This window comes from Mangifera indica, chromosome 2 (genome assembly GCF_011075055.1).
Source record: "Mangifera indica cultivar Alphonso chromosome 2, CATAS_Mindica_2.1, whole genome shotgun sequence".
In the NCBI taxonomy this organism is placed as follows: domain Eukaryota; kingdom Viridiplantae; phylum Streptophyta; class Magnoliopsida; order Sapindales; family Anacardiaceae; genus Mangifera; species Mangifera indica.
In genome coordinates this window covers 22757360-22781082 of record NC_058138.1, presented here as the reverse complement: position 1 = coordinate 22781082, position 23723 = coordinate 22757360, and the positions used below count along the sequence as shown (strand labels likewise).

The following is a 23723-nucleotide window of genomic DNA, read 5'->3' as shown; positions in this document are numbered from 1 at the left end:
TTTTTTAATAAGAAAAATTAAAATGCAATCTTTTTAATAAACAAAATAAAGTTCTATTCTTTAATAAAAAATTATAATAATTTGATAATTTAAATTGTTATTATCCCTATAAGGAAAACAAACTAAAAGTTAATTAATTGTATCTTGATAAAATGGAAATTTATTTTGTATGCTAAAAAATAATTAACTCAAAATATTTTCATCATATAATATTCTTTAAATACATTAATTTTTTTTCAGAAATTATTAAAATATGAATAGTAAAATTTATTTCTGTCTATTTTAATTAGAGAAGAAGAGCACAGCATGGACTATGACTGCAGCTGTAGAGCACCGAATAAATCCTCCATAACCCCTTCAACAGCAGCAAAACCTTTCGCTCTCAAATGATCAAAATCAGATAATCGAAATAGGGTTTCGATTTCGTTTATTTCTGATAAAAATGGATTTTTTAAGAAGATTACAGACAGTCCGAACTCTATATCGAACATTTGAGCTTCAAGAATCTACATTTCTGTAGGTCACCTATTTCATTTTTTAATTCAAGTTTTCCGTTTGGTTCCTGGGAAAATGCTGGAAATTTTCGAGGAAAGTTTGGGCTTTTAGTGTAAATTTTTTCACTTTATCAACTAGAAAATGTTTTAACCGTGTAATTAGTTGGTCTATGACTTGAACTTTGATAATTTTCATATGTTATATAGTAATTTGCTTCCTTCATTTCTATGCTTTCTTTAGTTTTTGAGCCTTGAATTTTCTGTTTAGAAATGTTTGAAATTATTTGAATTAGCTATATGGTTCATGTTTAGAGTTTGAGATTCGAACGTCTATATATCTGATTCTTGTGAATTTGGTTTCCTGATGTTCCATTTTGGTTCATGTGAAAATGTCAGACTAGAAAGAAATGTAGATGTCGAAATTTTGATAGGTAGACAGAAGGAAACTCAGAGTGTGCTAGAATTGGTCTCTTTGTTTTAGTTATTCATTTAATGTTCTGGAACTCTCTTTGATTTTGTGCTCATGTCTCCAGGCTTGGGAGCTCAAGAAGTTATTCAAACAGTGTTTTAAACGGTAAGATTTTTAACTGTGACTTTTGTTGTTGAATACTCTTCATTCTTATAATCTTATTTTTATTTGTATATTGTTCAATGATGGCGACATAAGTGTTTTCTCACTCATATGATGCTCAATTTGGGCAGTTCCTCGATATGACAGGTGGAGCATTTCTTCTTACTTATATAAGGGCCAGAATGCTCTTCCTTGGACTCATGGAAGTACGATGACAGTTCATTCTACAATGGTATCCTTTTGTAAAACAAATTTATATGGGTGGGATCTATATGCCAATTGATGTTTATCACCTCCAAAGCTACGTTATTTGTAAGTGTCTGTAGTGTTCGTATGTTAAGATTATTAACATGGCATCCTGCTCTTTTTTTCATTTTAGGCTTCCAAATCTTTGATATATTGGAATGACAAAAGGTTGGCAACAACAGCAACGAAAGCCCCTGCACAAGGGCAGCAGATGGTATGTTATCTTTACCTTTTAAAACCAGCCATACAATAATGACAAAATATGCTTTAATATTTTCCTTAAATACCTGCTGAATTTCATTTTGAGATCTCAGCTTTCTTTTACCTTTTTTCCAAACATGCTAATATCTGTGACATGTAGATGCTTCTAACACCTACATTGCACCAGATCATGAAAAATGAAATATTGAAAAAAATTTGGGATGTGTACATAAACAAGTACAAAGTTTTACCTAAAATTAAAAATTTCAGATGCCAGTAGAACATTCCTGAAGTTTTGTTGGTTTAGCTTTGCAAAATGTCTCTTATTCTGCATCTGCACCGACTGATCCAAGTTGTGTGTGCTACTAAATTAGGGGTTTTCAGCTCAATTTGATAGGTTAGGCTTTTATTAGACAATATGCTTCTTGTATTTAAGAACATATTGAATTTTCTTGTGATTTTGATTGTTTTAATACACTGAAATTTGATCATATGCAAATGCTTTTACGAGCAGGTTGGTCTGAAAGCGTCCATGTTGAGTCCTGGATTCATATTTGAACCTTATGCGCCTCGTGAAGCAATGCCATTTTGGCGGAGGTTAGTTAGACTTAACTGAGTTTTTGTTTTCTCTTTCAAGCTTATCGCTTGTACCAACAATCTTTTCACTAAAATTTGGTAACTAGAATAAGCCTATATTACTTGATAGCAATTCTAGATAGTTTTCATCAGGACACCTAATTCGATTTCTGTTACCATTTATGGTATTTGAATTTCAAAATTCAAAGATACATTTTTCTTACCCTAAAAGAAGAAAGATGCATGTCAATGTTGATACTTTTGCTAGTTTGAAGGGCATTTAGTCTAATTACTTTTAGATCATGGAATGCCAAGTAGCTAAGCTGTGCGACTGAATGAAAAACATGTTTTTAAGGATTCTCTATGTTTGGGCAGTGGACTTCACTCCTATCTTCTTTTGTGCCTGCTTCTAAGGTAATCGCATACAGAAGATACGTTAGAGCTTTTATTATATTATCTTGGAGAAACAGTCTTTTTGGGGCTGAAATTGGCAAACCCTGGCATCCTAATTTTTCAATGGAGAATGCCTCTTAGAAAATTTGATGTTCAATATCTGATTGACTTGCTTTGAACCTGTCAACTGGTGTCATTCTTTACTATTGTTTCCAAGCTATTCTGCAGCTTATATGTTAAGTTTGGGTCTTTCTGCACTGATTGTTTGCTGCTTGTCAGATGGTTTACGAAAGATGGATGGAGAAGAACCAAAAAGGATGTCATTTTAGAGGTGACGTCTTTGTGTGCTGCCTGTAATTGGCTACTAGAATTATTCTGCTTGGATTCATATTTCTTTCCTCCATAAGTATGCTTTGATGTTTGTGTGGTACCAAAGTCCGATTTTGATGTTGTCCCCTTCTTTCCCTGCTTATTTTTATTCCTTATTTACTTTTATATTAGAGTTTGGCTGGGATCTTAATGACTGACAAAGAGAAAGAAACTGAACCTTGATCCGCATGTCCTCATATGGTGCAATTGGTGGCCATTGGGCATCAACAATTTTGATTTGGTGACTTGCCCTATTAGTAACTTGATTTGGGATTTATACTTGACCTTAGGGTAATTTGAGTCACTTATAATTAATGGAAGTATGACTTATTTTACATAAAACCTCAACTTAGTAAGGACCATCATCTCATGTTACATAAGTTACTCACATTTGCAATTGTTGCTTGTAGCTGAAAAGTTTCTATGCCATTACCAAGTTGAAGAAAACGGGATATACAAAACAGAAGTTCTACGAAGAGGCTGTAGCGATGTATAAAGAGGTATACTAATGTAATAGTCTAAAATTTAATTTGACCATTATAATTTTACTATTTGTCTTTTATGTGCAATTTGCTACAAATTCTATATGGTTTGCTTGTAACACTGGGTAGAATTTGGCATTGAAAAATTAGAACTGTCTTATTATGAACCAAAATCTTGATACAACTTTTCATTTATCCAACTACAAGCTGGACTTAGGAAGTAGTCCTTGAGGCAATAAACCAATAACTTTTAATGGATTACTTATTTGCAAGCAAGGGTTCTAGTAAAGGAGAAAAGACAAGGCATTAATCCCTCTCTTCAGACAATGCAATTATGGACCCTTCCTTTTGATCTTTGTTAATTTTATGGCTATTTATTTTGCTATTGCTTTTGAAATTAGATTGCATTTTCTCTGTGCTCATTGCTTACTGTTTTCCTTTTTCTTAGATTAACACTTTGCTGGTGAATGATGACAAAACTTCATTAAGGAAAGCAGTTACTGAGAATATGTACTCTGTATGATTCTATGAGCTCCAGTTATTTTCCTCAGTGTATTCAGCTTCTTATCAAAATGTGCATAATCTATTGTTAAACGTCTGTCTTTTTTGGCTGGCTCTCTTATCCACAGGAACTCAAGAATGAAATTAAATTAAGAGAATCCATGTGGAGTAAGGTGCACTGGGAATTGATTGAACCAATTGTTAAGATTCGAACATTGCGTGCTCGGCTGGCAAGTATCCTTATTTTTGTGTGAATTCAGAATATTTAGTACTTCATAATAAGTAAATATGAATGGTTGCCAAATGATTGTTGCCTAATTTCCATGGGCTTGATAAATAGAGTTCTGTAGTGTGATAGAAACTGGGACAAGTAGTAGGTGACTCTTGGATTCAGATAACAGAGTGTTTCTGTACTTGAAACGAATTAACAATTTTCTTTTCTTCTAAATATGCAGATTGGTGTTGACCGAAAAGACCTCGAAAAAGTGTTCATACAGCTTACAGTAGAGTTTCTGTCTAAGCAGGTGAGCAATCTGTTGTAATTTATATGTTTCTTTATTTAATTGTATCTAAATGTTTATTTACTTTTTGCTGCAATTCATGAGCACAACTTGGGGTAGCCCAATCCAAATCAGACATTTCTTGTCAGCCTAAAATTATTTATCTAATCGTCTATCACTCAGTGTTGATTAATCTCTTTGGTCTTTATCATTTTTTTATTTTGTTTGAGGGGTTGCAGGTGGTTTCTTTACATCAGATTTTTAGTTACATATGACCATAAATAGTGCATTTGCTTTTATACAATATGATCCTGAAATATTATGTTCTTACGTGCTGCAGAAATTTGAGGCATATGATTCAAAAGGTGCTGTTGTTGCTGGAGATAAAACAAAGGAGGTATTACTATAATAAATTTTTGGATGATACAAAAGAGTTTCTAAATAGTCTTGTATATAACAATTTGATGCACCTCATATATCTTCCGCATCTTACACAGAATGACTACTTCTGAAAATTGCAAAAGTACTTCATTTGTTATGTGGCATATCTTAACCTTCTAGGGGGTATCATTGATGGAATATTTACATTTTCTCAGGTTCTTGTCCGTGACATCTGGGTACTTGAAAAATCTCTCTTTCATCCTGGAGCTTATTGGCGTCTTTGTGGGCGGATTAATGTTTAACCTCACTATGTTTGACTAATCATCATTCTGCGTAACAGATTACTAATGCAATGGTATATTTTGTTACTCAATTTTGTAGACTGAAAATCTTGTAATTTATTTAATCTATTTATGACAATAATGCACTTTTTTTTTTGTGCACTCAGTTTGAGGCCTGGATTCAGAGGAATAAATTCAATTTTTGTATTCCCCAATTTACTAATCTTCCTTTGATGCAGCCCACTGCTAGTTTTGCTCTGTTGTTCTTCTGCCCTTATGTAGTACTGATGATCAGAAGTTCTTATTTTAACTTTCAGATTATCTAATCGAAGTTTACAAAGATCCTTGGAAGGGCTCCAGTGTAAGTATACAGACAATAAATTTAGTAGGCAAAATTATATATGAATTCCTAAAGATAAGGTTTAAAAAACTATAACTGCCATATTAGAGATTCATGGATAATCTTAGTCATTGTTTGTACCTGACAATCTCTTTGAAAAAAGGGGTTGATTAGGGGTGAATTTGATCTGAACTGCTTGAGCTGAATTGATGTTCTGTTCAAATAAGTCGAGCGTGAGTTGGGGTAGCCCCAGCTCTACTCAATTGAGTTGCCGGCATATTCATTTTCTTGGCCGAATTTTCATCTTCTTAGGTGACTTCTTTGACGATTCTTCTTTATCTCTGGTGACCATTCTTTTTTTTTTTCTGGCTTTTCTAGTGTACTCATCACCAATTAAGTGAGCTAAGCTGGATTTCGAGTTGGTTGTTTTGGATTCAAACCAAGCTCGAGTTGACCTTGTCCAAATTCGGCTTAGTTCGAATCCACCCCTAGATTGATCTTTGATTTGTAACAACCCTCAAGAAATCTAGAGATTTAAAAGAGCTCTTTAGCTCTGTAAACTCTATTCCTATTTTTAGATTTATTTAACTCAAAGGCTGCCTTTTTTCTGCTTGGTATAGCTTATTGGTTTTGTTACCGCTTATCGGTCTTATTAGTTAGCTTGGTTGTTCAGTGTAGATTTGAACAAGTACTGTAGTAGTAGTGGTGAAGTTTCTACAGGCCTGTGACATCATATAAAATTGAATGATGAAAGGCTTAGGATGAATGCCTCATTTACATAGGGCTGGCTTTTGAGATTGGTTCTGTCATCCTGTGGTGTTGAAGTTCTGCAGTTTGCCAGAACTAAACCCGCATGTTTCATCCAATTTGTCCAGCTCAGAGGCTGCTAAAGGTTCCATTTCAGGACTAACTGGCTTGGATATGATTGGTGATTTGGCCATGGCAGTCCTGAAGCTGTTCTCCATACAAGCCTGAGTGTTATGCTTATGCACTTGCAGTTTTGGGAGAGGTACATTGTAGTAATTCCCTGGAAAAGTTCATTTCCATTCATGACAAAAGCTGTGTCATTGTGTCAAGAAATGAAAAATTTTGGTTATGATTATATTTTAGAAGCTGTAGTCTGATAGGAAACCTTGGGAGATTGCCTTAGGGGAATCACATTTTAAAAGTTAACTGTTGAGATTAGCGAGTTTAAAAACATATATTAACTCTACACTAGAAACCTATGCTCTCTCATGTGAGTAACATACACCAAATGAAACAAATCTGATTAGAACCACATAAAAAAATTAGTTGTTAAGATTGAAAAGTTCAAAAGTCACCATATTAACCCCACATTGGAAGCCTATGTTTTCCGATTTGGGATCTATACCTCATACTTTGCACTTTGGATAATAACATAGTCTTTGGGAAATTTGATCCTTAACTTGTTTCAGGTATTGTTGTTGCTTGAAAGAGAAGCTGGTTTGAAAGAAAAGTTATATACACTTATCCCTCAGCAGAAGAAAAGAAGAGAACATTTTCCTAACAGTTTATTCTTTCTAGCCATCAACTTCCCATAAAAGGATCTCCTGAAATTTCACGACTTGGGCATCCATTAATTATCTCATTATCTCAATTCTCCTTCACATATGAAAAACTATAAGCTATCTGATCATGGATCACAAAGAACACAAACTTGAATTCCACCAACCTCTTGGCCTTTGCAATAAGTTCTACAGCCTCGTGAAATTCTTACCAACACATCTCCTCCAGCTGCTAATCTCTGGCCAGTCAACGCCTCGCTGTGTAGCTGACGCTGCTTCTGGATTGAATGCTTTGAGGACTGAAGCCAGCTCCATAGCTCAAGAAAACCCTCCACAAGAAGGTGAAGAGATAATATCCAAAACCAGCTCTGATGTTCCCATGATCACTTCTATTAATGAGAAGGATGCCTCCCAACTACTTGAAGACAGTGATATTGCTGCCAGGACTCAAGTTCAAGAAGAGGAAGCACCACCAAATAAAGCTCCAAAGAAAATGGTTAGCATAAATGAGAATGTAGAAACAATAAAAATAAGCAAGAAGAGAAACAGAAAGCTGAAGCTGCAGGAAGCAGATCAGAAAATGCCTTTGAAATCAATTTTAAAGGTGCCTTTTGATGCTGGTAACTCTCAAGAACCACTAGGGCTTCTTAGTTGTGCTAATGGTGCATGAACTACACACACACTCTCTCTCTCTCTCTCTCTCTCTCTCTCTCTCTATATATATATATATATATAAAATTAGCACTGTCTTCCTTATTATCAATGTAAATAGTGAGTATTAACTCATTTAGATGTCTCGAAATTATTCAAGAGGTTTTTGGGTTGAATCTGTTTACTCAAGATTGAGGGTGTTTGAATATGTTTGATGCTAAAAATTGTGTCAATGAGAAATACATCAAATACTTTTGTGTAATTTAGTGTAGTTAATAGTGAAAATGATAACGATTTTAAATTGGTTTGACATATCATTTGAAAGTTTATATTCAATGTTATATTATTAAGTTTTTTATCTATAATTAGCAAAGTAACACTTTGGATGTCAAAATTGTCATTCTTGTATAATTTTTTTTTTTTTTAAAAGACAAGAAATAGTATTACATTTAACTGATAATAAACATGTCAAACTTTAATACAATGATTATTATCTCATAAAAATATGTGATCGAGATAGAATGAAATTTTGAGATTATAAAAAATAGATTTGATATATTAAAGAGATCATATAAACAATTGAGTCGATAACTCTCATATGTCTTACTAAAGAGATCATATAATCCGGGGAGATTCATCCGATTTAACAATACGAAAACGGATTTTATCTATATTTCAAACTAAACTTGTCACTATCAAATCAAACTAAACCATCATGTCTACAGCTACCTGCAAATCCAACCAACCCAATTGTTACTTACCAATACATCGAATAATGATAATAATAATGACAAAATCATCGTCACAAAAAACAAATAAATAAAAAATTACAAATTTTCAAATTTTTAATGGAAATCATGCTTTGTTGCAAGGCACAGGCTGCCAGTAATAAGACCCCGTTTGAGGCCACCGAAAGCGCTCCAAATGGGTGCTAATTATTCTTCCCTTTGCCTTTCTACCGCCACTCAGCATCACTCTTTCCCTGTCACTACCTTTCATTGTAAAGAAAAATCAAAATCGATTTTTTCTTTCAATCCCAACCATAAAGATCAAAGCTTTGTTGACCCTTTGAAAAGAATTGCATATTTTCCTCAAACAACTCGGCTCTCTCGTTGTGGTTTACCTTCAAAAATTGGGGCTTTGAAGGGTGGGAAAGTGAGAGACATGGAGAGTCAAGAGGCAGTTCCAGCAATTACGAAACCCTTGTGGGATTTGAAGAGTGTTGATGAAGGTTTGGTTCAACAGATGATTTATGATGCTCTTGTTTGGAGCTCTCTTCATGGCCTTGTTGTTGGTGACAAGAATATTCAAGTAAGTTTTGAATATTTGTTTTATTTGAAGTTTGTTTCATTGTATATGTATGTTCACTCGGTAGCTGAGAAGAATTGATGGGTGAACCTTGTGCTTGTTTGCTGAGAAAAAGTTGATGAAAGGCCAAGTAATAAAGAATTCAACTGCTTGAGTTTTCTGCAATCAAACTGGCCAAATATGCTTTTGTCTTTATTGAGTATGCCTTTTGGTGCCATATTTTCACTTTCATTGTTGTATCGGTTGATGCCCATTTCCTGATATTGGAACAATTCTTTTCTTTGAGGTTATATACCTTTTTTTTTTAATGACTGGCTGAGATAATAATTAGGCCTGTTTGCTGTCATTTAAGATGGAGGGAGATTGAGAGATGGAAATTGAGATGAAAATTATACTCTAAATTATTAGGATATACAATTGTGAGATGAAATTCTAGTTCTTGAATTTGATATTTTTGGGTGTTTCATATTACAGAGATCAGGGAGAACTCCTGGTGTGGGAATGGTGCATGCCCCATTTGCGTTGTTGCCTTCATCATTGCCTGAAAGTTACTATAGTCAAGCATGTGAGTTAGCACCAATTTTCAATGAACTTGTTGATCGAGTGAGTATGGATGGAAAATTTCTACAAGATTCACTAACCCGGTACGCTCTCTCCTTTTTCATTTATGAGGTTGTATCTGTCAACGGAAGCAACTTAGGATAAATACTTAGGTGAACTCTTGTGTAACTCTTTGGCTTGCTACTTGATATATCCATTACTTCCTTTTACTAGGTTCTTATTTGTTAAATCATACGCTCTCTCTTTTTTAATTGTTGTAGGACCTTCACAAGCAGCGATATATTATTATTATTATTATTATTTTTATTATTTTTTTGTTCATGCCAGTGATGGTCTTGAATGCCCATGACTTGTATGCATTGTTATCATACAACTGTTCATGTGAACTTGTGCTATGCTGTTTCTACTGCACCTGCACAGAACTATTAGTTGCATACAAGATAGCTACACGATGCCCTTGGATCTGCAGTTTCTAAGGCATAAACTTCAGCCTTTTTGGTGCTTTCACTTCAGAATATTTTGGACGTCGTAGCACGTCATTCTTCTAAGCTTAATCTTTTTTGTTCTCAAAACTGGTCTTTGGGTTCTGTTTGTCTACCTACCATGGTCTCTTCTGGTGCTGGCCTTTGCTTGGGCTGAAAATCAGGATTCTTTGTGGTAACATAGGAGACTCTAAATATTTGTGACCTGAAATTATATGCATTTTACTTTGCAGAACGAAGAAAGTGGATGCTTTTACATCTAGACTCCTAGACATTCATTCCAAAATGCTAGAAATCAACAAGAAAGAGGTACATATGTATCCATGGAGAATGTGGCCTCACACTGTTTTGATAGTATTCATTCGAACATTCTACTTTTTAAAAGAATTAGCAATCTTGTATAGTGTGTAGATGACTTTTAACTTATCCATTTCATCTGCTGTATTTGTTATAGTAACTCTGCTGTTATGAAGGGAAAATAGCTAACTTTTCTGTATGCAATAATAAAAAAGTAATATCTGTACTCAATATCCTGTGCAGGACATACGCTTGGGTTTGCATCGCTCAGATTACATGCTTGATGAAAAAACTAAATTGCTCCTCCAAATAGAGCTAAACACAATTTCAAGTTCATTTCCTGGCCTTGGTACTGTTGTCAGCGAGCTTCACAGGTGAAGCAATCTAAGCTTTCTTCCTACTTATAATTTGTGTTGCTGGAACTTTCATTTGGAAACTTACGAAAGAAATTCTTGAAAATAATTATTTTAATACTATGTTGAGAATTTACTTGATTAAACAGTAATGTTCTGTTCAGCATGGCAATAGTGGTTTTGATGTAATTTTATAATGTGCTAAAGGGAGCAACAGCCTGAAGAAAGACCTAAGTTATACATTATATAGACGTGTGTGTGTGAGAACAATATCGCCACCACTTTGGAGAGTTGGGGATTGGTGACTAACCATTGCGATAGTTGTCCTATATATCTTATATTGTACTATGCTATCTGTTTGCTAATTTTTCTGGGACTGTAATTCCTCTTGTAGGGGTGGGAGAAACATTTATTAACTTTGTATTTTTCATATTTCAATGCATCTTTAGGCCTGATTTATTTAAGTTTAAATTTCTTTTGTTCTTTTCTCTGTCTTTGGTGTAGCTATTGTCTGACTCCAGTCTTCCAGTGTATTTGGCTTTGAATCTATTCCTTACAAAAAATAAGCAACAACTTATCAAGAAATTTTTTTGACCTCATGCGACCATATTGCAGGAGCTTACTCATTCACTATGGAGAACACCTTGGATTAGATTCCAAAAAGGTCCCTGGCAATTCTTCAGTCAGTCAATTTGCAGAAGCAATGGCTAAAGCATGGACTGAGTATAATAATCCCAGGTTAGATTTGTCACAAAGATTTTGGTTCTTTTCTGCTGCTGCATTTCCAGAGGTCAACTAAGCTTTTACTTACCTGTAATATTTTTGTGTAGGGCTGTAGTTATGGTTGTGGTTCAATCTGAAGAACGTAACATGTATGACCAACACTGGCTTTGTTCTGTGTTGAAGGAAAAATATCCTTTTTCTAATAAGAGGCCTGTCTGGGGAAATGCTCTGCAGGATGAATTAAAGGGGTTCATACGTGAATAACTTCTGCTAAAGGAATTATCTTTTCTGGTTATAATATCCAAATATTCTTTTCAAATTCAAAAAGCTCTTTATATAGTTCTGTTACAGCTGCCTTCCTTAGCTTAATAACACGCACAATATTACAACTATTCGGAAAACATTGGCAGAAATTGATGTGCAAGGGGAACTACTTCCTGATGGATCCCTTCTTGTGTACGTAATCTTCTGGCACTACTTTTGAATTTTCTATACAGATTCACCATGTTAGGTTTCAGACTTTGATGTCAAAGCTTTGTAATTGCAGTAGCAGTCAACCAGTTTCAGTTGTCTATTTTAGAGCTGGGTATGCACCTACTGATTATCCTTCAGAATCGGTAAGCAATCACACTATTTTCCTTCTGCTTTCTGTAATGATCTTGTGTGAGAGAAATTTATTTGATTTTCTTTTGGAGTCTATCCCGGTTGAAGATTTAAGGTGCTGACCTCAAATTGTGTCCTATGACATTCATCTCTATATGTATCTTGGGAGTGAATCTAGTTGGTTGACTTTCATCTCCGTATGTACTTAGAAGTTCTAATTCTTTTCAACTTTTTCCTAATTATTTCCCGTTTTGTTCCTTACAATCTTGCTTTACTCTGTTTTACTTTTCTTATGATACATGAATACAAAAAAGAGAACTTGACTCTATGCTATGATGTCTAATGTTGATCCTTAGTTTGTTTCCTACTGATAGCAATGGAGAGCTAGGCTACTTATGGAGCTGTCTTCTGCTATTAAATGTCCATCCATATCTTATCATTTAGCAGGCACCAAGAAGATTCAACAAGAACTTGCAAAACCCAATGTACTTGAGAGGTAATAATTTCAACCGAAGTGATTATTTTCGATGCTAAAGCTGATTCAAGAATTGTATACCTTGTATGTTAAAAATAACTTCCAAATTATGAATGCTAATGGCTTTAAAGAAAGGCTTATAAAGATATAATGCTTTACTACGAATTTGGTTTTTAAGATCGAAATGATGCTGTAGCCACTTATAGGACGTAGCAGTAGAAATATGGTGTTCTTGGCTTGTAAATTTAATAAAGTCGATAGTTATCCATTCTAATTTCTAATTCATGGTGAAGCCCCTGCTTTTGGTGATTCATGCTGATATTGATTTGCTTTAATATTGAAGCATGAATAGGCTGGTATAATAGATGTAGTTACAGCTTGATATAGGTCATGTTCCTCACAAATTCTCCATAGTTTCCTTGGTAAATTTTTGAGCAGTTCATTAAGTTCTAATTTTTGTAGAATACTTGGTTTTATAGAGCTTTTCTTCATTTGCTTGTGTACAGATTTCTCGATAATGAAGAGGACATTGCCAAACTGCGTAAATGTTTTGCTGGATTGTGGAGTTTGGATGACTCGGAGATTGTTAACAAAGCAATCGAAAGTCCTCAGCTCTATGTCATGAAGCCGCAAAGAGAAGGCGGAGGTCCTATACATCTGACCTTTACTCTGCTGCACTTTTTGTTGTTAGCAATGCTACATTATCCAGTCATGGGAACAATTTTTTTCTAACAATGTTTCACCATTTCATTTCAGGGAACAATATTTATGGTGAAGATGTGCGGGAAACCCTTTTAAGGTTGAAAAAGGAAGGGAGCGATGAAGATGCTGCTTACATTCTTATGCAAAGGATATTCCCAAGTGTCTCTTTTGCATATTTGATGCGCGATGGGATTTGCCATAAAGATCATGCCATATCAGAACTTGGCATATATGGTGCTTACTTAAGGTACACAAGTCCTGTTTCTCATTAAAGTTGCATGGCAAATTGTGTTGAATCGACCATGAAGTGCCATACCGAAGGGGTCAATAGATCACAACTTAAGCATTATTCATTATAAGATGCATTTTACATTCTCAGTTTGAATTTGCAGGAACAAGGACCAGGTGATCATTAATGAACAATGCGGGTATTTGATGCGGACAAAAATTTCTTCCTCAAATGAAGGTGGGGTTGCCGCTGGATTTGCAGTCTTGGACAGTATATATTTAACTTGATTATTCGAACTTGCTGCTTATTATAGTTGATCGGATAAATCAAACCCTCACGATTCTAGTTCTATACAAGTGATCATGTCAAAGTAGATGCATCTATCACAATTTAGTATTTCCTCCATCTTTGCGAAGGAAAAGGTTGATATGGAGGACATGGTGATTGTCATTTTTTCTTGAGCAATAAAATTTGATGTGGGTTGTGTGCCAAGCCACTGCCTTTTAATGTTGCCTGACCAACGTATAAACATAAACAAGAGGGCAAGATTTTACTAATATTTGCAAAAATTATAAATCCATTTGAAAAGGGCCAAAAGACTTGTTCCCACCCAAGGTTAAGTGTAAACTGATTGCTACCCTTAAAGTTTTAAAAACTCAAAATCTCACCCATAAGTACAATTTTATTAAAATTTTTAGCTAAAATTAATTGTAAAACTATCATTTAACAAAAAAAATTTAAAACTAAAGTTTTATTATATTTTTTTTTCTCTCAGTTTAAAAATTTAACAATTTTTTCTCATCCAAATGTAAAAAGTGGTAGTTTTACACATAGGATTTGGAAACTATTGTCGTAGACAACAAAATTTATCCTCTCTAGCTGCGTTCGTCCTCTCACCCCTAGTTAGTAAATACTAGAAGGGAAAAAAAAAACAGTATACAAATTATACGGGTATACTACAACAAATAATGAAAAATACGTTTGTGAAAAAACACTCCTAAAATTTTCATATGGGAAGAGTACGGAACGTGTATATTTTTAGAAGAGTACGGAAAGTGTATTTTTGGAAAACGTAAAATTAGGGTTGAAAATTAAGAAAGAAATGTTGTTAAGTTTTTTTTTAAATGACTGGTATTTTTGTAAATAATTGAAAATATAAGAGGCAATTTTGTACTTTAAATCTAGCAAAAAATTCAAAAATACGACAAACATAAAATATGATGTATAATTCGCATTTAATATAGGAAGGGCATAAAATACACATTTAAAATATTTTAGGTTCAAAAATACTTTTAAACGTGTTTAATATGCAAATAATACGCGAATAATTTGTGTATTTATTAACTAGACTCCCACCCTAGTTATCTTTCCTTATCAATCAAACTCATACATCCGATTAAAACCATTACCTATGATAAAGACAAAATTATTTTCATCAAAGTGTCTTCATCTCGAAGAAAGATGAACACCTTTGTCCGAAGTGAAGACACTCTAACGAAGACGATTTTGTTTTTGTCAGAGGAAATTGTTGTCATCAGTGAGTAGAAACAAGTCGAGAGGAAGAGATAAGTCGAGAGGGAGAGCCAACGCATCTAAAAACAATTAACCACTATAATTTTGTTTATAAGTGAAAGTTTAAGTTTTTGAAAGTTAAAAGAGTATGAGAGATCGGAATTTAACTTTGGGTGGGAACAAGTCTTTTGACCTTCGAAAAAGGGAAAAAATGTTACATTACTCGGCAAGGGCCTAACATCTTCTCCCCAATGACAATGCCATATCGTTTACATGTCAATGTCGGTATAAAATGATGCATCATTAGAGCCTAAAAAATATGATCATGTGTAGTACTTTTCAAAGAATATCTTTTTATTCATGTATAAAAATTGCCATCTTGTATCCATCCAAGATCTTGAGCTCGTTTTTCCCATAAATCTGAAAGCTTGCGTTCCTCTGCAAGTAATCTTTCAGCTCTCTCCCTTGCTTCTTCACATGTTTCCATTCTTGCATTGCATCTCTCTGCTTCTCTTTGGAACTGGGAAGATGTTGTCATTGCAACCTTTATCAATGCTCTGGTGTGCTCCAAGGTTTCGCTGGCTACAGTTTCATGTAAATGAAGCTCCTCTGCCACCAAGTCTTCATTGTCCTTCTCCATTTCTTCCTTCAGTTCTGGATCATGCTTACCACAGTCTGCATGAACGTTCACAGAAGAGATCAATTTTGACGATCTGCCGGCATTAATGCCCTTCAAGTCGATAAAACTAGTTATCATATACTAAGTAATCAACCATTTGAATCAAAAACTTGAGTTTCACAAGTAAAAATTTAATATTAAAACCTATTTGGAATAGAACTGACCTTTGAATGTGTCACTGATAAGTGCTGCAAGAATGACAGATAAAGAATAATGGTTAAATATAAGAACATTGTTCCCAAAAGACATAAAAGTATCATCAGACTGAAAACACATAAAACCAAAGATGAATTTTGACAAAAGTATTAGGTCCAGATCGTTCATAACAGTAAAGCTTTACTCTTAAATAATACTATTAACTGTCTACTAACGCTATAAAAACTGATCTTTTTCTGCAAAATGTTGATTTATTATCAGAAAGAGTAAAGTCAGAAGAAGTACTGTAAACAGAATGACAACAGCTTCAAAATGTGTCTCAATCTTTTCACATTTCATGCAAATCCAGAGACTAAGATACACTGATAACTCATTATGCAAATTGTAGCACACATTTTTCACCCAAGACCATATTTTTCATGATAAAAACATTAAACTTTCATCCCAGGAGAGAGAAAGGCCTCAACAAGACAAACAGCAGTTAGCAGACTAACCAAAGTCACCATTTTTTCTCAAACAAGCTTTTCAACATACAGAAGCTTAAGCTTACTTACTACTTAATGGCGCAGGAAGGTCAAGTTGTAAAGTGCAGTCACAGGGAGCACAAGAACACAAAACTTTATGAGTTAAGTCCCTCTTCAAGTGCCAATACACTGGCGTCCATACACAGAAACCAATCAAAAACAAACCCACCACCAAAACAACTCTTTTTTTAAATTCTCTACACTTATCCCTACGTGGGAATGAATGAGCCATCTCTTCAACCCTCGAAAACGAGTAACAATAAACAAAATCCCAACTTTGCTTTGGTTCCAAGAATGCAAGACATAAAAAAGTAACCCGTTTGACTAGTAGAGTTTGAAAATAACTCAACGTGTGAAAACAAACTTGGGATTGTGTTTTAGAGTATTACTGTGATCTGAACTGCAACCATAAATCAAGAACAGGACATTAAAGATGAAAAGAAGTAGAGTGTTTTAGAGTGAGGGAAAGATTGTTATTTGATGAAAAAGGTGATCTGGAATGTTTGTTGGGTTGTGTATTTTGAGAGAGTAAAGAACGGATCCCAAGAAAGTGTGTTGGTATCTAATGACTAATGATTGTGTTTGTGGGTTTTGATGTTTGACTCAAAAAGATGAAGAAGATTTGCATGAACAGCTAGAGGCCAGGTTGTGTTATTCCATTTTATTTTATTTTTGGTTTCAAGATAAAGAAGAAAAAATTGATAATGATAAGGTTTCAGTAGAAATTCACTTTATCATAAAATAATTAAATAAAAAATTTAATTAAAAAATCAAATAAAAATATAATAAGAGAGATTAGGGATGGGCCAATTATACTATCTGTATCGGTACTATTTAAAAGAATATTTTGAATTAAAAATAAAATAATATTCATCCATCAATCTGAATGTTTAATTGAGTATTCAAACTTTGTGCATATAACGTTGTTTATTTCTAAAATTTTACAAAAAAGAAAAAAGAAAAATCTATAAGAAAAAAGAAATCGGAAACCCTAAATTGCTCCATTCTCAAATACATTAAAGCATGCTGTCAAGTAACAATGAATAACGGGAGTTTGGATTACTTGCTTAAAATGAATAAGGGAAGTAAATAATACATACATGGCTATTAATTTAGTCAATCTATCTCTATCTGCACCTGTAAGTTATGAAGCACAAGAAAACATAAATCAATAGCAGCATAATAAGATTTCTTTTGCTCTTGTTTCTGGGCATGGGAAGGACAAAGCTTGGATTACCTTGTTGGCTTCAACTTCCCATACTTGATTGCTTGCTTGCACTGTTTTTGCATTTAAGACTAAATTTTATGTCTTTGAGCTCATGAAGTTACTTCTTGAAAAGGGCATCTAGCTTGCCAACTTCCAACCACTTTCCATTAAGAGCATCACGAACTAATCCAGAGAGAATTTGAATCATTACATTAACATTAAACTAATTGTTCATTAACAAACTAAAACAATCAAACCTAGTAAAGATGCCACTACTCTAGCTGGGTACTCTCTTGGCATCATGTGTTCACTAAAAAGAACTGGTATTATTATAACTACAGTTTTATGACTCCAAAAGAATAAAGAGAACTAATTTTTTACAGTTTTGAAAATGTTTGATCGCTTTCATGGTGAAGATGACCCAAATGTAGAATCAGCATTGTAACATTCTGCATCAAGATTTTGCTTTTCTTCTTCTTTAGGGTCTTCCAAATGATCGAAAAACTCATGGAAGTACCATGGACAATTTTCATTCCAATCACTCCTAGTGGCCTGGATTCGCCATTTTTGGTCAGCGATCATTTCAGGGGAGAGTCCCCATTCTAGCATCTCTTCTTCTGTGTGATGAATAGCCAAGCTATATTCTCCACCACGACCTAACTCCATTACTCGAAACTCACAGTTCCCGAGGTTGTTTAAGTGCTCAAATTGCTCAACTGTCCATTTGAACCACTTCATGAGAAAAACACGCGAGGCCAGACCATGTGATACAATGACAAGATTAAGTTCCCGGGAAGGGTCACTGTTAAGCCTGTTCAACTCTATGTCCCTCCAGAGGGATTCAAAAAAACCTGCAAAATTCAACTGTTTTTTCAATAATCTGATATAAAATCTCTCGCCTAATTCAGTTATCTGCTATCAAAATGCAAAAGTAAGTGATGATCATGAAATGAAAACCAGAAAGTCCCTGTTTCTACTATTATGCATAATTGAGAGACAGGATTCCTGTTTTCAACTCCTTATATTCTGGTAATCACAAGTAGTCAAGCAATTCAAAGAACAAGAAACCTTAATCACAAGTAGAGGCAACCACATTCTGTTAACAATAAAATTGCAGCTTAGCCAGTTGGACAGAATACATCAATTAATATTGGTTCGAATTACGTGCTTAGAGTTAATTAATCAAATTTCCATGTCAGCTACTTTGGCTATAGGAATTGGTATACGCATAGGTTACCAGCCCTTAAACAAGTAAACTCTTTCAATATGGCTGTCCAACCATAGCGGACCTATTCTAAATTGAACCTGGAGCCAATGTAGACATCAATCAATTTTGGGGCTCTGGAAAGAGTCATCAGATTCTTTTCAACAGCAGTGAGCCAGTCCTATTCCAGCTTCTATGACTATGTGACAAAGTTGTCAAGCAGCCCTAATTACTTTTCAAAATTTCAAATAAAGTGAATAATGAATTATAATTATCAGACCAAAAAATCTGCTTTGAAATTGATGGCTTTGCTTTTGCTTCGATAACAAATGAATGACAGAATCGTTTTTCTCACTTCTTAAAGCAAAACTAATCCACCTCCATTCTTAAAGCAATTTAAACAAAAAGAAAAAGATACTTCCTAAACGTCTGTCAAACCTCACAAACTTTTTGGCTGCACAAAACCATGAAAGCACCTGTAATATTTCAAACATTCCAGGTCCGGGCTACTAAAAAAACAATAGAAGGCATAAATTTAAGAACTTATTTTTGAAGTGATTACTTGGAAAGCAATATATAAGGCACTTTCAAAAGACAAAGCTATGATTCAAGGAACAATTCCAAATCAAAATTCCTTGTTCTTGAATACAACTATTATTCTATCCAAATAATGTAAAACACTAAATGGGAAACAAAGAAAACTAAAGCACAATTAAAGCAGATTAAAAAAAAAAAAAAACCTTACTTGAAACTCGATCAAAAACATCTGCAGCAGATTCCCCTTCAGGAAATCTATAATAAAACCTCCCAAACTTCTCTCTTGTCTCCTTTATCACTTTCATTCTCTCGCTAACCTTTCAAAAAAACAAGCAATATAACACCATCATCAACTTCGTCACACGGAGATTACTTTAACTATTAAGACTTAATTCCAGTAATATTAACTCCATACAGACCCGGTGAAGTTACATGTTATAGCAATAGCTTAAAAAAGAAAGAAGAAAATCTTGAGGTGGGGCTTCATGGAGTACCTGAAAATTTCCGAAATCTTGTTCTCTAATCCGACACTCTTCTCTGGCCCCGATGATGTGTCTCTTGGAGAAGGACCGGCCAATCGCGCGGAGGGTGGATCTCGTCCGCTGGTAAGGCGACACGTAGAAGTAGAGACGGTAGTCGGAAAAGGTGTCGTTGGCGGAGATCAAGGATTTCAAATGGGCCCCACAGTGTCGAGCCTGCTCGATCCCCAGTTCCGTTAAGGGGATTTTGTGGTCGGGCGTGGTGGTGTAGGCGGCGGTGTCGAGATTCCCCTGAGACTCGCCGTGGCGGACTAAAATGATGCGTTTCGGCAGAAGACGGTGGTGGTGTTGTCTATTGTAGTCGGTGTTGTTTTTATGCTCTGACATTCTGTTGAATCCGATGCTTAACAAAAGTATTATTTCTTCTGCTTCTTCTTCGCCGCCTTCAAAGGGATGTATGAATATGATATGAGCAAGCAAAAGGGCTTAATCTTGAGAAGTGAAACTTTATATGTCAACTGTCTCCGGTTGTTATTTCAGTGAATTTAAAGGCTTTCCCATTCACATCTTGACGAAGAAGATCCAAATAAATTAAATGTTGGACACGTTACAAGGTAAACAGAATGTGAAATGGGTCATGGTTGGGCGATGGTGGCTGACAAACAGACCATGATTGGATTTCAGGAAGGATGAAAGTTGACAATGATGTTACTGTGTCAATAATGCTGCCCAATGCTTTCATACTGGAACAGGGCGTTGCCCCGGGCATGCCCGGGTTTTAACAGATCCGATTGGTGATTGGTTAAATACAGAATTGAACAATGTCTAATCAAATGGAATTATGATTTAATAGTCTTTATGGTGTATATATTTTTTTTAAAGATATATTCAATTGCAAAACCTAACGTCCCAATTCAATCGCGGTCAATCCAGTTTATTATTATTATTTAAAGGCCAAAGGATTTATTCTAACTCAAACAATATTGTTTTCTGAAGTTTTTTTTAATTATTTTTGGTGATTTTAAACACCTCCCATCAATGGTTAAAGTTAACAAAATTCTAACTTCTTAAAATTTTATCTTATTTTATTTCTTAAATCCTAAAAAATAACAATTATCTCTCTTAGGCCAAGTTTTAAAAAATAACAATTTCTCCTCTAGAGTTTTTTAAATTATCCAAAAGCATCTCTGATGACATCTCTATTCTCTTTTTTCGACAGTCGCTCCCTCACCATCTTTCTCTCCGACCGACAATTCTAAACCTAGTGGGAAGACGATGTTTCATCGAGAAAGATGAACGACAAGGATAAGATTTCTCATCTTAGTCTTCCCAATGAAAATGGGAGTATTTTTCGACGTCAATTAACGTCAAAGCATTTAAATGAGAAAAACTTGGTTGCTAGAGCGAGAGAAAGCGTCAGAAGATATTTGTGGTCAATGATAGTGTTGGATTTGAAGTCGGAGATTTGAAAACTATACCCTAAGAGGGAAATGCTATTTTTTCAAACTTGATTTAAATGAAAACTTTTAGTTTTTAAGGTTTTGGGAGGAGGGGGAGGGGCAGGGCAACGAGATTAAATTTGAATTTATTTTTAATATTATAGATAAAATGATAATTTTATCCTTAAAACTATTAACTTTAACTACCTATGAGTGAGTGTTTGAGATTTTTAAAGATAAAGTGAAAAATCGTGAAAAAACAACATACTTTGGGTGAGAATAAATCCTTTGCCCTTATTTAAACTTTAAACATTGTTTTGAGTTATACTATCCATTGAACTAATTTACTGTAGATTTTAAAATATTTTATGAATTATTATCAGGTTTTGTTTAAGTCAATTCAATCAATTAATATAGATTTTAGAACATGACAAGAATTGATCACCAATTCTCAATTGAATCAATTGGACAAACCAATCCAAACCAAATTATAAAACACTTGAAAATTGGATAAATCAAATCAACCGGTCCCGGTTTTAAAACTCGGTTGTTCCAGCAGACCATTTCAATTGTGTTTGTAATGAGACTCATAGGAAGTAGCCTGCAAAGGTGGTGTTGGTGAAGATTGAATTGATATATTGATTCATCGAAATCAAAATCTGTATTTCCCTTTCTTTATTGACTTGGAATGGTGGGCGTGGGCGTTCAATTCAACAGCTTCAATTTCTTGGGAAAATAAAAAGCTTGTGAAAGATGGAGATGCGGGGAATCGAACCCGGTGCCTCTCGCATGCGAAGCGAGCGCTCTACCATATGAGCTACATCCCCATATTGTTGAAAGTTGCAATATTATTAATCAAAATTACTGTGCTTGGTTTTTAGTTATTATATGTACGTATACATAACACCACAACCACTCATCTTATCAGATTGAAGTTCTATATTATGGGTTTGATACAAATAGGAGGGGAATCATGCACCAAAAACTAATTATTGGGATTGAATTATTTAAAGTTATATAAGCATACAATAAAGGGGTGTTTGGTTTCGATAATATTTTATTATGAAAATATAAAGATTACTTTGAAGATAAATTACTTAAAAGATTATTGGGTATAAATAATTACTATGTTTGATAAAATATAATAGACATAAATAATTATTGTATTTGGTTAAAGGTAATAAAAGAATACTAGTAAATTATTTTACTTAAATACTCTTAAATATAATTATTTTAAATATTTTTTATATTATTTATTATATTAATTAAAAATAAATTTATTTTTGTCTCAAAAAATTAATAAATAATAATATAATTATAATAAAATTAAGATTATCTTAGTAATTTTTTAATATCTAAGGTGAACGTGGTAATCAGATTATCAGTTATATTACCTACCACATTAACATTAATAATAAAAAATTATCGTAATTTTTTATTACTAACAAATTAAATAAGATAATAAAAAATAAATTATCAAAATAATTTTTAAATTCTAGAATCAAATGACCATGGATAGTTTATTGTCATGAGATGACAATTGTGAGCAAGACAGGGCCGTTGTGCAACATATGCACAGTAACAATTTGGGCTTGTGTCCAGCCCATTTTCTAGCAACCTGGCAAGGGAGAACAGCCGAGGTTCCAAAGACTTCTATGATGCTCCAGCAAGTGAGCCCAGGGAGTCCGAGGGTGTGACAACCTTGTGACTTGAAAATCTTATCCTATCATCTTGGGCAGCCAACCATGGGGGCTGTGCTTTTGGGAAGGGAAATCCATTGAATGTAATGTAGATTTTTAGGGCATTTGTGTGCCTATATATAGGCCTTTACAGATTTAGCTCGAGAAAGAAAAAAAATTTCAAGGAATACAACTAATATTTTCCTGCTACTTTCATTGCCTTATATACTTCGTGTATGCGGTATTTGAGAATTTCTGACTTGCTTTTGCTATTCCCAAGCGAGGGACTGTTTTTGGGTAGCGTTCGGAGAGTTAGCCTAACTTAGCAAAGGGTGCCACTAAGTGCCACACAAGTTCGATGATGAGATAGTTAACCTGTACTCTTCGATGTGGTGCACTTGGGATTATAAATGGTAACGTATGACTACACTTCCTAGGCACATCTCTTATGCAGTCTAATTATGTGTTAGCTTTATGTTAGTATTTAATGAATATTGTAATGTTAATATCATCATTTATAATATATGAATTTTATATAAATTATATTTAAAAAATTAGTTGTTAAAATTAAAGAATTTAAAAATTATATAATCCTCACACCAAAAATTGATATAAAAGTATTGAAAAACCTCCCTGATAAGGTGGGTATTTAAATTTTATTACTTTTCAAAATTTGTGGTGTCTTTGATTAGGGCAGGAAAAACTAAGAAGGCTATAAGTTTGCAGTAGGAAGACAATTTCAGGCCTCCATCAAGGCTAGGCAACCAAACCATCTAAAGTTGGCAAAATTATTAGCAGATTACTTCTCTCTTCTCTCTCTCTCTCTCTGTTTCCCCCTGCCCTCTCCTGACTCTTCGCTTGCCATGGCGGATCCTCTCTTTTCCACCGTATCTCCTAACCCAGTTGAAACACGTACAGCATAATCAATAATGCCCCAAACATAACAAGAACATGCATGTTAATTAAAAGTATCACATCATCTGTCAAATTATTTTAAGGTCTAAATAATTATCTGTAAAATGATTTTCTTGAATTGTAGATGAGACATGCCATGGCTTGTTA

The 23723-nt window shown here is 34.2% G+C and overlaps 4 protein-coding genes and 1 non-coding gene across 10 annotated transcripts; 2 read left to right on the top strand and 3 right to left on the bottom strand.

Moving 5' to 3' along the window:
* The first annotated feature begins 305 nt into the window (after positions 1-305).
* Positions 306-7824, top strand: LOC123209736. Of its 6 annotated transcripts, XM_044627872.1 has the most exons (15): positions 306-516; positions 1028-1068; positions 1197-1297; positions 1445-1525; positions 2027-2109; positions 2761-2812; positions 3261-3350; positions 3781-3849; positions 3962-4063; positions 4289-4357; positions 4674-4730; positions 4930-5069; positions 5313-5356; positions 6240-6344; positions 6772-7824. In XM_044627872.1, the coding sequence occupies exons 1-12, from the start codon at positions 443-445 to the stop codon at positions 5014-5016; spliced, it is 906 nt and encodes a 301-aa protein (XP_044483807.1). In that variant the 5' UTR covers positions 306-442; the 3' UTR covers positions 5017-5069; positions 5313-5356; positions 6240-6344; positions 6772-7824. The 6 variants fall into 6 exon arrangements, with proteins under 6 accessions (XP_044483807.1, XP_044483805.1, XP_044483803.1 ...); XM_044627870.1 differs by lacking the exon at positions 6240-6344; XM_044627868.1 differs by lacking the exon at positions 6240-6344 and having other exon boundaries at positions 5235-5356.
* A 543-nt stretch (positions 7825-8367) lies between these two features.
* On the top strand, positions 8368-13737 carry LOC123209616 (glutathione synthetase, chloroplastic). Its single transcript, XM_044627731.1, has 12 exons — positions 8368-8823; positions 9295-9464; positions 10097-10172; positions 10404-10534; positions 11129-11251; positions 11344-11424; positions 11612-11692; positions 11784-11853; positions 12214-12335; positions 12821-12960; positions 13071-13263; positions 13409-13737. Exons 1-12 carry the CDS (start codon positions 8437-8439, stop codon positions 13530-13532), a joined length of 1698 nt encoding a protein of 565 aa, XP_044483666.1. The 5' UTR covers positions 8368-8436; the 3' UTR covers positions 13533-13737.
* A 1158-nt stretch (positions 13738-14895) lies between these two features.
* On the bottom strand, positions 14896-17365 carry LOC123209437. Its single transcript, XM_044627501.1, has 3 exons — positions 16147-17365; positions 15601-15624; positions 14896-15432 (listed from the first exon to the last, which is right to left on the bottom strand). The coding sequence occupies exons 1-3, from the start codon at positions 16346-16348 to the stop codon at positions 15116-15118; spliced, it is 543 nt and encodes a 180-aa protein (XP_044483436.1). The 5' UTR covers positions 16349-17365; the 3' UTR covers positions 14896-15115.
* A 142-nt stretch (positions 17366-17507) lies between these two features.
* On the bottom strand, positions 17508-20350 carry LOC123209436 (phosphoglycerate mutase-like protein AT74). The gene is made up of 3 exons (XM_044627500.1): positions 19559-20350; positions 19273-19381; positions 17508-18174 (listed from the first exon to the last, which is right to left on the bottom strand). The coding sequence occupies exons 1-3, from the start codon at positions 19928-19930 to the stop codon at positions 17729-17731; spliced, it is 927 nt and encodes a 308-aa protein (XP_044483435.1). The 5' UTR covers positions 19931-20350; the 3' UTR covers positions 17508-17728.
* A 1386-nt stretch (positions 20351-21736) lies between these two features.
* TRNAA-CGC lies at positions 21737-21809 on the bottom strand. Its single transcript has one exon. It is a non-coding gene; the product is annotated as a tRNA-Ala (tRNA).
* Positions 21810-23723: the final 1914 nt, after the last annotated feature.